General features: G+C 47.0%; 1 protein-coding gene across 10 annotated transcripts in view; it reads left to right on the top strand.

Annotated features, from left to right (window-relative positions):
- The window catches only part of LOC106593124 (histone deacetylase 9-B), a 94,674-nt gene extending 81,479 nt beyond the window's left edge, over positions 1-13,195 (top strand). For 7 of the 10 annotated variants that reach the window (XM_045719168.1, XM_045719164.1, XM_045719162.1 and 4 more), the window contains 6 exons: positions 3-143; positions 1,054-1,169; positions 3,231-3,356; positions 5,506-5,692; positions 6,009-6,226; positions 12,129-13,195. In XM_045719168.1, the coding sequence (XP_045575124.1) occupies positions 3-143; positions 1,054-1,169; positions 3,231-3,356; positions 5,506-5,692; positions 6,009-6,226; positions 12,129-12,503 (1,163 nt within the window). In that variant the 3' untranslated portion in view covers positions 12,504-13,195. The remainder of the gene's footprint in view (positions 1-2; positions 144-1,053; positions 1,170-3,230; positions 3,357-5,505; positions 5,693-6,008; positions 6,227-12,128) is intronic. The other 3 variants (XM_045719165.1, XM_045719163.1, XM_045719160.1) reach the window with 1 other exon arrangement.
- Positions 13,196-14,328: the final 1,133 nt, after the last annotated feature.

Raw genomic sequence — 14,328 nt, 5'->3', positions numbered from 1 at the left:
AGCCTCAGAGCCCAACCTGAAGGTGAAGTCTAGACTGAAGCAGAAGGTAGCAGAGAGGAGGAGTAGTCCACTGCTGAAGAGGAAAGACAGCAACGTCATGACCCCCTACAAGAAGAGGGCCCTAGAAATGATGGGTACAACTTGTATGTTGTTGATTGATCCACCCGATCCACCGTTTTATACAAATGTTCTAATTAAAAAGATGACTTTTGCCAACACATATGGTAGCAGTTCTGCTGTGGAATAACTCTGTATTGACAGAGACAGCTGTGATAGTGCAGCCAAAGGACACATTATGGTGTTAGGAGCTTGTTTCCCTGTCGGTCCTTTATGTCTATTTTCTGTCCTCTCTATAGCCAATAACAATCTCTATCTCTGTCCCCTTCACAAACTCAACAGCCACTAACATTGTCTCTGTCTGCTTCACAGACTCTATAGTCACTAACATTATCTCTGTCCTCTTCACAGACTCTACAGCCACTAACATTATCTCTGTCCTCTTCACAGACTCTACAGCTACTAACATTATCTCTGTCCGCTTCACAGACTCTACAGTCACTAACATTATCTCTGTCCTCTTCACAGACTCTACAGCCACTAACATTATCTCTGTCCCCTTCACAGACTCTACAGCCACTAACATTATCTCTGTCCCCTTCACAGACTCTACAGCCACTAACATTATCTCTGTCCTCTTCACAAACTCAACAGCCACTAACATTGTCTCTGTCCTCTTCACAGACTCTACAGCCACTAACATTATCTCTGTCCTCTTCACAGACTCTACAGCCACTAACATTATCTCTGTCCTTTTCACAAACTCAACAGCCACTAACATTATCTATGTCCTCTTCACAGACTCTACAGCCACTAACATTATCTCTGTCCCCTTCACAGACTCTACAGCCACTAACATTATCTCTGTCCACTTCACAGACTCTACAGCCACTAACATTATCTCTGTCCGCTTCACAGACTCTACAGCCACTAACATTATCTCTGTCCTCTTCACAGACTCTACAGCCACTAACGTTATCTCTGTCCACTTCACAGACTCTACAGCCACTAACAGTGCTCCAGGCTCAGGACCCAGCTCTCCCATCGGAGCCTCCAGCGCCCTGGGGGCCGAGAACGGGCCCTCCTCTCTCCCCACCACCACAAAAACCGAGGTACAGACCCAGACCATCAATCAATCCATTTTATTTTATAAAGCCCTTTGTACATCAGCAGTTGTCACAAAGTGCATCCCAGTGACCCGGCCTAAACCCCAAAGAGCAACCAAAGCAAAAGCTAAAGGACAGTAGCCAGACCGCTCGTATTTATCCTCTACACACTACAGTGACTTTTAATCGATTCAAGTGGGTTCAAGATAAATAATCTGAATGGTAAAAATCGAACTTCTTAAGTCATGTCTCACACGGGGTGTCTGTCTGTCTGCCTGCCTGTGTGTGTGTGTGTGTGTGTGTGTGTGTGTGTGTGTGTGTGTGTGTGTGTGTGTGTGTGTGTGTGTGTGTGTGTGTGTGTGTGTGTGTGTGTGTGTGTGTGTGTGTGTGTGTGTGTGTGTGTGTGTGTGTGTGTGTGTGTGTGCAGCTATGAAAACAGCCAGTTGTCCCTGCCGTCTGTCTCTAACCGTTCAGTCTGTCACAGTCCAGTAGAAATGACTCCCCACACTGACAGTAAAGAGACACAGCTCTCCCATAATGTCTACATACGTAATACACACCTGCTTTACCTTTTTCTTTCTACTTACTATTTATTTTCCTTTTTCTTCTTATGTCTTATTTGATTTTTCATAAAGGGTGAAATGCAAAGCATTTGCATATCCATGGCATGAACTCTTATGGTGAGGCATTATTGGCAGCAATATTTTCGTTGCAATTCAATCTCTATAAATTCTCAGAGCAGAAAGCATCTTGGATCCCTGTGTGTTTCCCTGTGGTTTTGTGGTAAAAAATGTCTCATCCAGTATCTCGATTCACAATTTTCATACCTTGAATTTTTCCCTTGCTCAACACGTATCGTGCAAGCTATTTAGCTACTCTACGCTAAAAGACAATCCAAATATTCAACAACAAAAAAAGATTCCAAAAGCAGTCTAAAAGAATCCAAGCTAAGCGTTCTGTTGGCGTGTCATAGTATATCTGTCACTGAGCTGTCTGACCCAAGCCCTGTGAGTTGTTCCCTTCCTTCTGAGGCTTCCCCAATAGATTCATGACTCAGTAACTAGCCGGGGCAGGGGCTCTCCTAGGACCCCAGCCTCACAAAACACTGCATTCTAGCGGGTGGCAGATAGGATACATCTCTGAACCATCTTTAACAGAGCAGCTGTGTTTTCTTTAACCAGCGATGTTTACTCTTTCAGGGACCTCCAGTGACATTGAGAGGGGAGTAACAGGCCTGCCATTGGGGTGGAGGGGGGTAGGGGGGGAACCGTGGAGCTTAATTGATATCCCAGGCGCTGGTAGCCAAAGACACCCACCCACATGCTAACAACATAAACACACAGGATTGCTATTGTATCAGCCCAAAGCTGAGACTCTTTCTCTCATGAAACGTACTGTGGCGGGACTGTTAGTGGGGGCTAACTGGCGGGGGCTAACCGAGGGCCTCATGCCTGTTGGAAAAGCAAGTCGTGTTTGTGCACCGTTACATTAGGTATCCTTTTTCAGAGGGAACGGGTCCCTGGGGTGGAATACAGGCCGGATATCCCTGTTCAGGTCACTGAATACTAGAGGGGGTTGGAAGGATAAACACGGCCCTTCCAGAACCCCATGCTGCTAGGCTGCTCTGCTGGCCCTGCTGGGTACAGGAAGCATGCCCCAGCTACACTGATGTTCTCTGGGAGAGAGAGTAGCCTGAGGAGGGTGAGGCCTGGGGCTGGAGGATGGGAGGACCAGGGACGGGGTACAGGGATCTTTGGAAGAGAAGGGTAGATTTGTGGTGGATGGGGGGGATGGGTGATGCTAAACGATACCTGATCATGTTGTCTTCACAATATCCTACTATTTGATGACACACTTTTAAGTGGCGCTCATTTTTATCATCCGTCAGTAAAAGCGCATTTCTTTCTGCAGGGAGCCAGAACGTCATCCGTCTTAGTGCATTAAAGTTTATTACAGTGCTCTTGTTGCTCTTTCAAATGTTCCATAGTCCAATTTTCTAAATCTCTCTCTCTATCTATCTCTCTTTCTCTCTCTATCTCTCCCTCCCTCTCTTTCCTGTCATTTCAGCGCTGGCCATCACAGCCTAGGTTATTTCGTCCAGAGGGCTCCATGTCCAACCTTCTGAGCTTATACACGTCTCCCTCCTTACCCAACATCACCCTGGGCCTCTCTGCCACCTCCTCCCAGATCAGCGTGAGTACCACCAGCCACCATGACCTGATCCTGGTTAGCAAGTACAACCAGCCACCATGCCCTGATCCTGGCTAGCCAGTACAACCAGCCACCCTTGACCTGATCCTGGCTAGCTAGTACAATCAGCAACCATGACCTGATCCTGGTCAGCTAGTACAACCAGCCACCATGACCTGATCCTGCTTAGCCAGTACAACCAGCTACCATAACCTGATCCTGGCTAGCTAGTACAATCAGCAACCATGACCTGATCCTGGTTAGCTAGTACAACCAGCCACCATGACCTGGTCCTGGTTAGCCAGTACAACCAGCCACCATGACCTGGTCCTGGTTAGCCAGTACAACCAGCCACCATGACCTGATCCTGGTTAGCTAGTACAACCAGCCACCATGCCCTGATCCTGGTTAGCCAGTACAACCAGCCACCCTTGACCTGATCCTGGCTAGCTAGTACAATCAGCAACCATGACCTGATCCTGGTCAGCTAGTACAACCAGCCACCATGACCTGATCCTGCTTAGCCAGTACAACCAGCCACCATGACCTGGTCCTGGTTAGCCAGTACAACCAGCCACCATGACCTGATCCTGGTTAGCTAGTACAACCAGCCACCATGACCTGGTCCTGGCTAGCTAGTACAACCAGCCACCATGACCTGATCCTGGTTAGCCAGTACAACCAGCCACCCTTGACCTGATCCTGGTTAGCTAGTACAACCAGCCACCATGACCTGATCCTGGTTAGCTAGTACAACCAGCCACCATGACCTGATCCTGCTTAGCTAGTACAACCAGCCACCATGACCTGTTCCTGGTTAGCTAGTACAACCAGCCACCATAACCTGATCCTGGTTAGCTAGTACAACCAGCCACCATGACCTGATCCTGGTTAGCTAGTACAACCAGCCACCATGACCTGATCCTGGTTAGCTAGTACAACCAGCCACCATGACCTGATCCTGGTTAGCTAGTACAACCAGCCACCATGACCTGATCCTGGTTAGCTAGTACAACCATTCACCATGACCTGATCCTGGTTAGCCAGTACAACCAGCCACCCTTGACCTGATCCTGGTTAGCCAGTACAACCAGCAACCATGACCTGATCCTGGTTAGCCAGTACAACCAGCCACCATGACCTGGTCCTGGCTAGCTAGTACAACCATTCACCATGACCTGATCCTGGCTAGCTAGTACAACCAGCCACCATGACCTGATCCTGGCTAGCTAGTACAACCATTCACCATGACCTGATCCTGGCTAGCTAGTACAACCATTCACCATGACCTGATCCTGGCTAGCTAGTACAACCAGCCACCCTTGACCTGATCCTGGTTAGCTAGCTGGCTAGCTTTTAAACCTTCTCACAAACACAGGCCATTAGAGAGAGGATTTCTCATTTGTTACGTAGATAGCTATCAACTAGTCTTTAATTTGTAGAACAACATTCTGTAACGCTTTCAATTGAACCACTTTTGTAATACATAGCCAGGTGGTTCAAAAAAGGTTTTTCCCAACAATAGACTCTTAGATAACAAAGTCAGGTTTTCACTGAAAAACAAAGGGAAGTGTAGTTTGAGAGATGTTCTCTGCCTTGTCTGGCTGTTGAAAGACTTTAGCATCAGTGGCTGTCAGGATTATACATATGGCGGCAGGGCAACGACCTTTAACCCCAGATTATTTTATTCCCCTTAGATAAATATTGTTGTTAAGAGTCTGTTGTCAGGTCTCCTCTTATCTCTCTCTATATGACCTCATTAATCACAGCTTTTTAAAACGTCCCAGCGGCCCCCTGCCCGGTCAAGTACAGCTAGCTCCAGTCCAGATAAGGGCCAAAGCAGTGCATGATACATCACTTTTAGCTCCCTGACACATTCCTTACATTGAGACCTGTCTGGTACATCAGCTGGATAGAAAGAGTGTAACCATTTGAAGAGGTGATTGTCGAAAACAACATTATACCAAGTGTTTCTGGCCAATAATGCAGAAAAAAAACTGAAGAAAAAAAAACTACACTAAATGACAACTCTTCTCAGTTTTTTTGGAATGGAAACTTAATAGAATGTAGAGAAGCACCATTATATTGTGAGAACTTTAGTCCTCAGTTGTATTTCTAAGCCCCTGCTCTGTGTGTCTCTGTGTTCTCTCAGGCTGCCATCGGGCTGAAGGAGAAGACTGGGGAGGTCAGACATGGTCTACCAGGGCAGCTCCTGGGGCCTGTGCCCATGCCCACGGTGACCTCCATGGAGACCAAGGTGTCCCCCAGCCATCAGGCCCTGCTCCAACACCTCCTTCAGAAGGAACAGATAAGACGGCAGAAGATCCTCTCCTCCTCTGGTGAGTTCTTATCCTTACACTGAGACAGACTTCAACCTAGATGTAGGGCCCGTTTCCCAGACATTGATTAAGCCTAGTCCTGGACTAAAAAGCATACTCAATGGAAAATCACAGTGGAACTTTTCAGTCCAAGACTACAATCTGACCAGGTTACTGGGCAATAGAATTACACCACTTTGAATGGGAGAGAATTTGAATTATTAAACATTGCTTATAATTAGTTGAAGAAGTGGTCATGAAGATCATGATTTAAATGAGTTGGAATTACTGTAGATTTAGAATGTATAATCTTAGAGCCGCCATCTTGCCCCTCCAGGTCAAGGCTCCATGCCCGCCCAACCCCACTCCCCTCTGGCCATGAAGGACAGGCCCTCCTCCAACAGCAGACCCAAGCTACCCAAGCACCGGCCCCTGAACCGGACCCAGTCAGCCCCTCTGCCCCAGAGCACCCTGGCTCAGCTGGTCATCCAGCAGCAACACCAGCACTTCCTGGAGAAGCAGAAACAGTACCAGCAGCAGATCCACATCAATAAGGTAACAAACAGTACCAGCAGCAGAGTAGGAGTGTGTATCTAGGATCAGGTCCCCCTGTCCATTCATTATGATGTAAAAAACTAAACTCATCCACATCAATCAGCTAACTGACCTTTACTGTACTTTTGCTGTACACTAAAATCCCCGGAGAGTAACTGGACCCCATATCGCCTGTAAATAATACATGCAACCTATACATTAAAATCACCAAGTGTGTGCCCAGTGGGGATTTTAATTTAAGCGGTTTATACACCCAAATTCTGAGGCTATATTTAGCCTTATCAAACTGTCTGTGGTAACTGCTTTGTGTTTACAGAGCCCTTCCACCCGGCTCAGCCTCCCTGTGCTATTTCTGCTAAGTAAACAAGTTGAGCCTGACTTCAAATAGGGGAAGAAATGCTTCCCATAGCACTAATTCTGTTATCATAGCTTAAGGCATCAGTGGCATTCGCATGCAAACCCTGTGAAATTCAATTCAGCCAAGTTCAAATGAAAAAAGCCCCCAGAATACACGCTTTTGTTCCTCTGTGGCAATATTTGTGTTTCTGTGAGCAGGCTGTGGTGACCTCGCCATTGGCAGAGTGCAATTATTCAGCCACGGGAAGTGAGTGGTTGAGGTGGCGGACATACAGAGAGACAGCCAGAGAGACACAGTGAAAGGCAGCATTGTGTTGCTTTCACACTGATCTGTCCCAATGCACAAGCCCTCAAACAGCCATGGGAATCTGAGAGCAACAAGATGTGCAACTCTCACTTAAAACTAACAAGGAAGGGCCTCAAAAGTCCCCTAACTACACAGTTTAAGTCTCCCCAGTCAAACTTCCCAATGATGCCATAAGCTGTTTAAAACACTTCCTTAGTTCTGATTCTAGTCCCTCTTAATCAATATACAACAAAAAGAATGCAGTGACTCAAAATAGGTTTTGCGTTATTTGTAGCTATGCACATGCATTCCTTGAGCTTGAAGGTGCATTTGATTGACTGGAGGAAGGGGTATTGGATGGTTATCTCAACAAATAACCCTAGCTACCGTATCACCCCTGATGTGAGCACTCAGGTCAATAACAGTAGATCCTTTAGACTAAAGCACCTCTCTCACTAAGAGGAGGTTATAAATGTCCACTAATCAGAGATGAGTTCTGCGTTTATTTAGAAAGATCTTAGCAATTGGCCCAATTAATTTACAGCAGTAGCAGTAACAGTAGTAGTAGTAGCAGTAGAGGTAGCAACAGCAGGGGTAGAAGTAGCAGTAGCAATAGTAGTTGTACTGTAGTAGCAGTAGCAAAGGGTAGCAGTAGCGGTAGTGGTAGTGGTAACAGTAGCTGTAGCAATAGTAGCGGTAGTGGTAGTGGTAACAGTAGCAGCAGCAATAGTAGCGGCAGTAGTGGTAGTGGTTGAATTAGCAGCAGTAGCGGTAGTGGTAGTGGTAACAGTAGATGTAGCAGTAGCAGCACCAGTTGTAGCGGTAGTGGTAGTGGTAACAGTAGCAGCAGCAATAGTAGCGGTAGTGGTAACAGTAGCAGTAGCAACAGTAGCGGTAGTGGTTTTGGTAACAGTAGCAGCAGCAAAAGTAGCGGTAGTGGTAGTGGTAACAGTAGCAGCAGCAATAGTATCGGTAGTGGTAACAGTAGCGGTAGTGGTAGTGGTAACAGTAGCAGTAGCAACAGTAGCGGTAGTGGTAACAGTAGAAGCAGCAACAGTAGCGGTAGTGGTTTTGGTAACAGTAGCAGCAGCAATAGTAGTGGTAGTAGTGGTAGTGGTAGCAGTAGCAGTAGTAGCGGTAGTGGTAGCAGTAGCAGTAGTAGCGGTAGTGGTAACAGTAGCAGTAGCAGTAGTGGTAACAGTAGCAGCAGCGGTAGCGGAAGTGGTAACAGTAGCAGCAGCGGTAGCGGAAGTGGTAACAGTAGCAGCAGCAATAGTAGTGGTAGTAGTGGTAGTGGTAGCAGTAGCAGTAGAAGCGGTAGTGGTAGTGGTAACAGTAGCAGTAGCGGTAGTGGTAGTGGTAACAGTAGCAGCAGCAATAGTAGCGGTAGTGGTAGTGGTAGCAGCAGCAATAGTAGTAGTGGTAGCAGTAGCAGCAGCAGTTGTAGCGGTAGTGGTAGTGGTAACAGTAGCAGCAGCAATAGTAGTGGTAGTGGTAGTGGTAACAGTAGCAGCAACAATAGTAGCGGTAGTGGTAGTGGTAACTGTAGCAGCAGCAAAAGTAGCGGTAGTGGTAGTGGTAACAGTAGCAGCAGCAATAGTAGCGGTAGTGGTAGTGGTAGCAGCAGCAATAGTAGTAGTGGTAGCAGTAGCAGCAGCAGTTGTAGCGGTAGTGGTAGTGGTAACAGTAGCAGCAGCAATAGTAGTGGTAGTGGTAGTGGTAACAGTAGCAGCAACAATAGTAGCGGTAGTGGTAGTGGTAACTGTAGCAGCAGCAAAAGTAGCGGTAGTGGTAGTGGTAACAGTAGCAGCAGCAATAGTAGCGGTAGTGGTAGTGGTAACAGCAGCAATAGTAGTAGTGGTAGCAGTAGCAGCAGCAGTTGTAGCGGTAGTGGTAGTGGTAACAGTAGTAGTAGTAGCGGTAGTGGTAGCAGTAGCAGTAGTAGCGGTAATGGTAACAGTAGCAGTAGCGGTAGTGGTAACAGTAGCAGCAGCGGTAGCGGAAGTGGTAACAGTAGCAGCAGCGGTAGCGGAAGTGGTAACAGTAGAAGCAGCAACAGTAGCGGTAGTGGTTTTGGTAACAGTAGCAGCAGCAATAGTAGTGGTAGTGGTAACAGTAGCAGCAGCAATAGTAGTGGTAGTAGTGGTAGTGGTAGCAGTAGCAGTAGTAGCGGTAGTGGTAGCAGTAGCAGTAGTAGCGGTAGTGGTAACAGTAGCAGTAGCGGTAGTGGTAACAGTAGCAGCAGCGGTAGCGGAAGTGGTAACAGTAGCAGCAGCGGTAGTGGTAGTGGTAACAGTAGCAGCAGCAATAGTAGTGGAAGTAGTGGTAGCAGTAGCAGTAGTAGCGGTAGTGGTAGTGGTAGTGGTAACAGTAGCGGTAGTGGTAGTGGTAGCAGCAGCAATAGTAGTAGTGGTAGTGGTAGCAGTAGCAGTAGTAGTAGTGGTAGCAGTAGCAGCAGCAGTTGTAGCGGTAGTGGTAGTGGTAACAGTAGCAGTAGCGGTAGTGGTAGTGGTAACAGTAGCAGCAGCAATAGTAGCGGTAGTGGTAGTGGTAACAGCAGCAATAGTAGTAGTGGTAGCAGTAGCAGCAGCAGTTGTAGCGGTAGTGGTAGTGGTAACAGTAGCAGCAGCAATAGTAGTGGTAGTGGTAGTGGTAACAGTAGCAGCAGCAATAGTAGCGGTAGTGGTAGAGGTAACTGTAGCAGCAGCAAAAGTAGCGGTAGTGGTAGTGGTAACAGTAGCAGCAGCAATAGTAGTGGAAGTAGTGGTAGCAGTAGCAGTAGCAGCGGTAGTGGTAGTGGTAGTGGTAACAGTAGCGGTAGTGGTAGTGGTAGTGGTAACAGTAGCGGTAGTGGTAGTGGTAGTGGTAGAGGTAACAGTAGCGGTAGTGGTAGTGGTAGTGGTAACAGTAGTGGTAACAGTAGCTGTAGCAGTAGCAGCAGCAGTTGTAGCGGTAGTGGTAGTGGCAACAGTAGCAGCAGCAAAAGTAGCGGTAGTGGTAGTGGTAACAGTAGCAGCAGCAATAGTAGCGGTAGTAGTGGTGGTAGTGGTAGCAGTAGTAGCGGTAATGGTAGTGGTAGTTGTAACAGTAGCAGCAGCAATAGTAGTGGTAGTAGTGGTAGTAGTAGCAGTAGGAGTAGTAGCGGTAGTGGTAGTGGTAGTGGTAACAGTAGCGGTAGTGGTAGTGGTAACAGTAGCAGCAGCAATAGTAGCGGTAGTAGTGGTAGTGGTAGCAGTAGTAGCGGTAATGGTAGTGGTAGTTGTAACAGTAGCAGTAGTAGTGGTAGTGGTAACAGTAGTAGCGGTAGTGGTAGCAGCAGCAGTAGTAACAGTAGCGTAGTAGCAGTAGTAGCGGTAGTGGTAACAGTAGCAGTAGTAGCGGTAGCGGTAACAGTAACAGTAGCAATAGTAGCGGTAGTGGTAGTGGTAACTGTAGCAGCAGCAAAAGTAGCGGTAGTGGTAGTGGTAACAGTAGCAGCAGCAATAGTAGTGGAAGTAGTGGTAGCAGTAGCAGTAGTAGCGGTAGTGGTAGTGGTAGTGGTAACAGTAGCGGTAGTGGTAGTGGTAGTGGTAACAGTAGCGGTAGTGGTAGTGGTAGTGGTAGAGGTAACAGTAGCGGTAGTGGTAGTGGTAGTGGTAACAGTAGCGGTAGTGGTAACAGTAGCTGTAGCAGTAGCAGCAGCAGTTGTAGCGGTAGTGGTAGTGGCAACAGTAGCAGCAGCAAAAGTAGCGGTAGTGGTAGTGGTAACAGTAGCAGCAGCAATAGTAGCGGTAGTAGTGGTGGTAGTGGTAGCAGTAGTAGCGGTAATGGTAGTGGTAGTTGTAACAGTAGCAGCAGCAATAGTAGTGGTAGTAGTGGTAGTAGTAGCAGTAGGAGTAGTAGCGGTAGTGGTAGTGGTAGTGGTAACAGTAGCGGTAGTGGTAGTGGTAACAGTAGCAGCAGCAATAGTAGCGGTAGTAGTGGTAGTGGTAGCAGTAGTAGCGGTAATGGTAGTGGTAGTTGTAACAGTAGCAGTAGTAGTGGTAGTGGTAACAGTAGTAGCGGTAGTGGTAGCAGCAGCAGTAGTAACAGTAGCGTAGTAGCAGTAGTAGCGGTAGTGGTAACAGTAGCAGTAGTAGCGGTAGCGGTAACAGTAACAGTAGCAGCAGTAGCGGTAGTGGTAGTAGTAGCAGCAACAGTAGTAGCAGTAGCGTTAGCGGTAGTGGTAACAGTAGCAGTACTAGTGGTAGTGGTAACAGTAGCAGTAGTAGCGGTAGTGGTAACAGTAGCAGTAGTAGCGGTAGTGGTAACAGTAGCAGTAGTAGCTGCAGTGGTAGTGGTAGTAGCGGTAGTGGTAACAGTAGCAGTAGTAGCGGTAGTGGTAACAGTAGCAGTAGTAGCAGTAGTGGTAGTGGTAGCAGTAGCAACAGCAGTAGTAACAGAAGCGTTAGTTGTAGTGGTAACAGTAACAGAAGCAGCAGTAGCAGTAGCGTTAACATTAGCGGTAGTGGTAACGGTAGCTGCAATAGCGTTAGCATTAGCGGTAGTGGTAACAGCAGCAGTAGAGTTAGCATTAGCGGTAGTGGTAACAGTAGCAGCAGCAGCAGTAGTAGTAGTATTGGTAGCAGTAGCAGCACCAGTAATGGTAGGAATAACAGTAGCACAATGGCGCAGGATTGTTTTGCAAGCTTGGTATTTTGTAAGGTTTTACCTGCAAGAATAGGGGCCACTAATCACTAATGGACATTTACAAGAGCTTAGAGAAGATTTTAGAGGGAGGTATAAAAAGCGTTGACTAATACCAAGATAAAGAGGCTAATTCTCTGCCGGAGAGATATTTATACCAGGCCTACGTTCTTAAGCCAAAGTGTTTGTGCTATCTTACCAGCTGTCAAGGGTTAAGGTGTTTAAGTGATTGCTCCACTTTCTGTTGTCTAACAAATAAAGCTTGACTAGATGTTGAGACATGAAACCCGTAGCAGCACCTCATAGTACTGTCTGAGACATGCTCTTAAGGAGCCAGCACCAGTGACTGCATTCTCGGTGTAGCCTTATTTATGCGGAAATGTAGTGTTATGTTGGATGAATTTGACTTGTGCTGCTTTGCACAGAACACCCTCCTCTCTACTGGCTAGGTCAAACTCATAATACAACGTAAAGATGAATTGTGAAATAATAATGAATCTCATATTAATGAGATTATAATAAATAATAATCTCATAATAATGAGTCTGTTGAGCATTATAACTAAATTACGTCTGATGCTGTACCTCTCTGCAGCTGCTGTCCAAGTCCATTGAGCAACTCCGTCAGCCCAGCTCCCTGGTCAACCCACACCTGCAGGAGTCAGAGGAGGAGGAGGACAACACCCGGAGGATGGAGGATGAGAGGATGGACATGCAGGAGGACAGGATGCCCCCTGGTGGCGTGATCCAGAAACACACCCTTCGTTCCAGCAGCAGCAGTGGCAGCAACAGCTCTCTCGGGGAGCTGTCCTCCATCGTAGAGGCCCACCACCGCCTGGGGGTCATAAAGGTCAAAGAGGAGCCAATCGACAGCGAGGACGAGTCCCTGTCCAATCAGAACCTAGCGGCGGAGCAGAGTGCCTCACTCCACCAGGTTAAAGGTCAGCTGGTGATAAGAGCTATGATCTGAGAGGGGTGCAGAAGATGAAGGAGATCACACACTGCGACATTCAGAGACGCATACGTACACACACACACACACACACACACACACACACACACACACACACACACACACACACACACACACACACACACACACACACACACACACACACCTGCAGCCAACACACACACAGAGCCAACTAGGACTCCCCAGGCAATCCTCTCCCTGCCCTGAGATGTGACGCTGTCTCAGTGAAGTGCAGCCGCACCCCAAACCCCCACCAGACTGACTCTCTGTTTGTGAACTTTGTGAAGTGATCTGTAATGTAAAGTATGTTTCACCGTGCTGTATATAACATGAAGAGAAGATTTACTAGAAGAATGCTCCTTCTTTTTTTACTTCTAAGGAACTGCTTTGATTGTTTTCAGGTTCTGCTCAATTGACATAATGTAATATGTATGTATACAGTAGATTTAGCGTAAGAGAATATTCTAGAAGGGAGGGAAAGTTTTACCGTTGTACAGTTTATGAATGCCATTTTATGTTCCCATAGTGTAACATTTATGTCATCAATTCACTTCAACTTTGACTTGCTGACTGTTGTTGTTTTATTCAAAAAGAAAAAGTAAAACGTCATATTCTCCGTCATTCTCCAAAAAGCTGTGATGTTCTGTGTTCAGTGGTCTCTGAAAATGACATGAAAATAAGGAAGCATGCTCATGTCTGTATGAGAGAGAATGTATTGTTCAACCTTAACACAACACAACCCACCCTTAGCACTGACTACAGCCAGCTTACACTGGGAATGAGACTGTTTATTGATGTACAGTACTGCAGAGTGGAGGAGCAAATGCTAAATCAGTGGATGAATGGATGGATGGATGGATGGATGGATGGATGGATGGATGGATGGATAAATGGATGGATAAATGGATGGATAAATGGATGGATAAATGGATGGATGGATGGATGGATGGTGCAGGCAGTCTGCTCCATCAGACCATAGGACCAGGTCTGCTTCTCAAATGGGCATCCCATAGGCCTCAGGTTAAAAGTTCTGTGCTATATAGGGAATATAGCAAGAACAAAACAACAAAATCATCCTGGTTTGCCACGGTCCTGTGTTGAGATGCCATATCATCCTAATCCTCATCATCCTCCTCTTCCTCCTCCTCCTCCTCCCTTCAGGGTCCAAATCAAGCTCAGCCAGGTTCCTGCACAACTTTCAGCAGAGGAATCACTAACAGAGAGAAAGAGAGGGAGAGAAAGAGGGAGAGAGGGAGCGAGAGAGAGAGAGATTGAGAGAGAGAGAAGGAGAGGGAGAAAGTGAGAGAGCGAGAAATAGAAGAAGAGAAATAACGAGAGAGGGAGAGAGAGAGAGAGAGAGAGAAGGAGAGAAAGAGAGAGAGAGAGAAAGAGGGAGAAGGAGAGAAAGAGAGACAGAGAGAGAGAAAAGTAGAGGGAGAGAGAGAGAGAGAGAGAGAGAGAGAGAGAGAGAGAGAGAGAGAGAAAGAGGGAGAAGGAGAGGAGAGAGTAGAGGGCGGGCAGGAAATGCCTTCTAGAAGCCAGGAGTCGGAATGATTCATGTGTGCAGGAATGTTAGGGGAGAGGAGGACCCAGGGTTGTAGGAGTCCAAGGGGCCAGGCTTGAGAATTGATTTACTGTCAAGGCGAATTACAAAGCGACTGGGGATATGGTTAAGGGAGACCCTTTTTTAAAGGGAATCGCTTCCTTCATACTCCCCAGTGACATGCTTACCTCCACACGCAGGTTTGATGTTACTTCAATAAAATAAAAAACAAGATGGGACCTCTCTCCTTCTCCCCAACCCCCAACCCTGACTTCCTCT

Source organism: Salmo salar, chromosome ssa05, assembly GCF_905237065.1.
Source record: "Salmo salar chromosome ssa05, Ssal_v3.1, whole genome shotgun sequence".
NCBI classification, from domain to species: Eukaryota; Metazoa; Chordata; class Actinopteri; order Salmoniformes; family Salmonidae; genus Salmo; species Salmo salar.
Note: the sequence above shows the minus strand (reverse complement) of the source record. Positions and strands in the feature narration are given on the sequence as shown.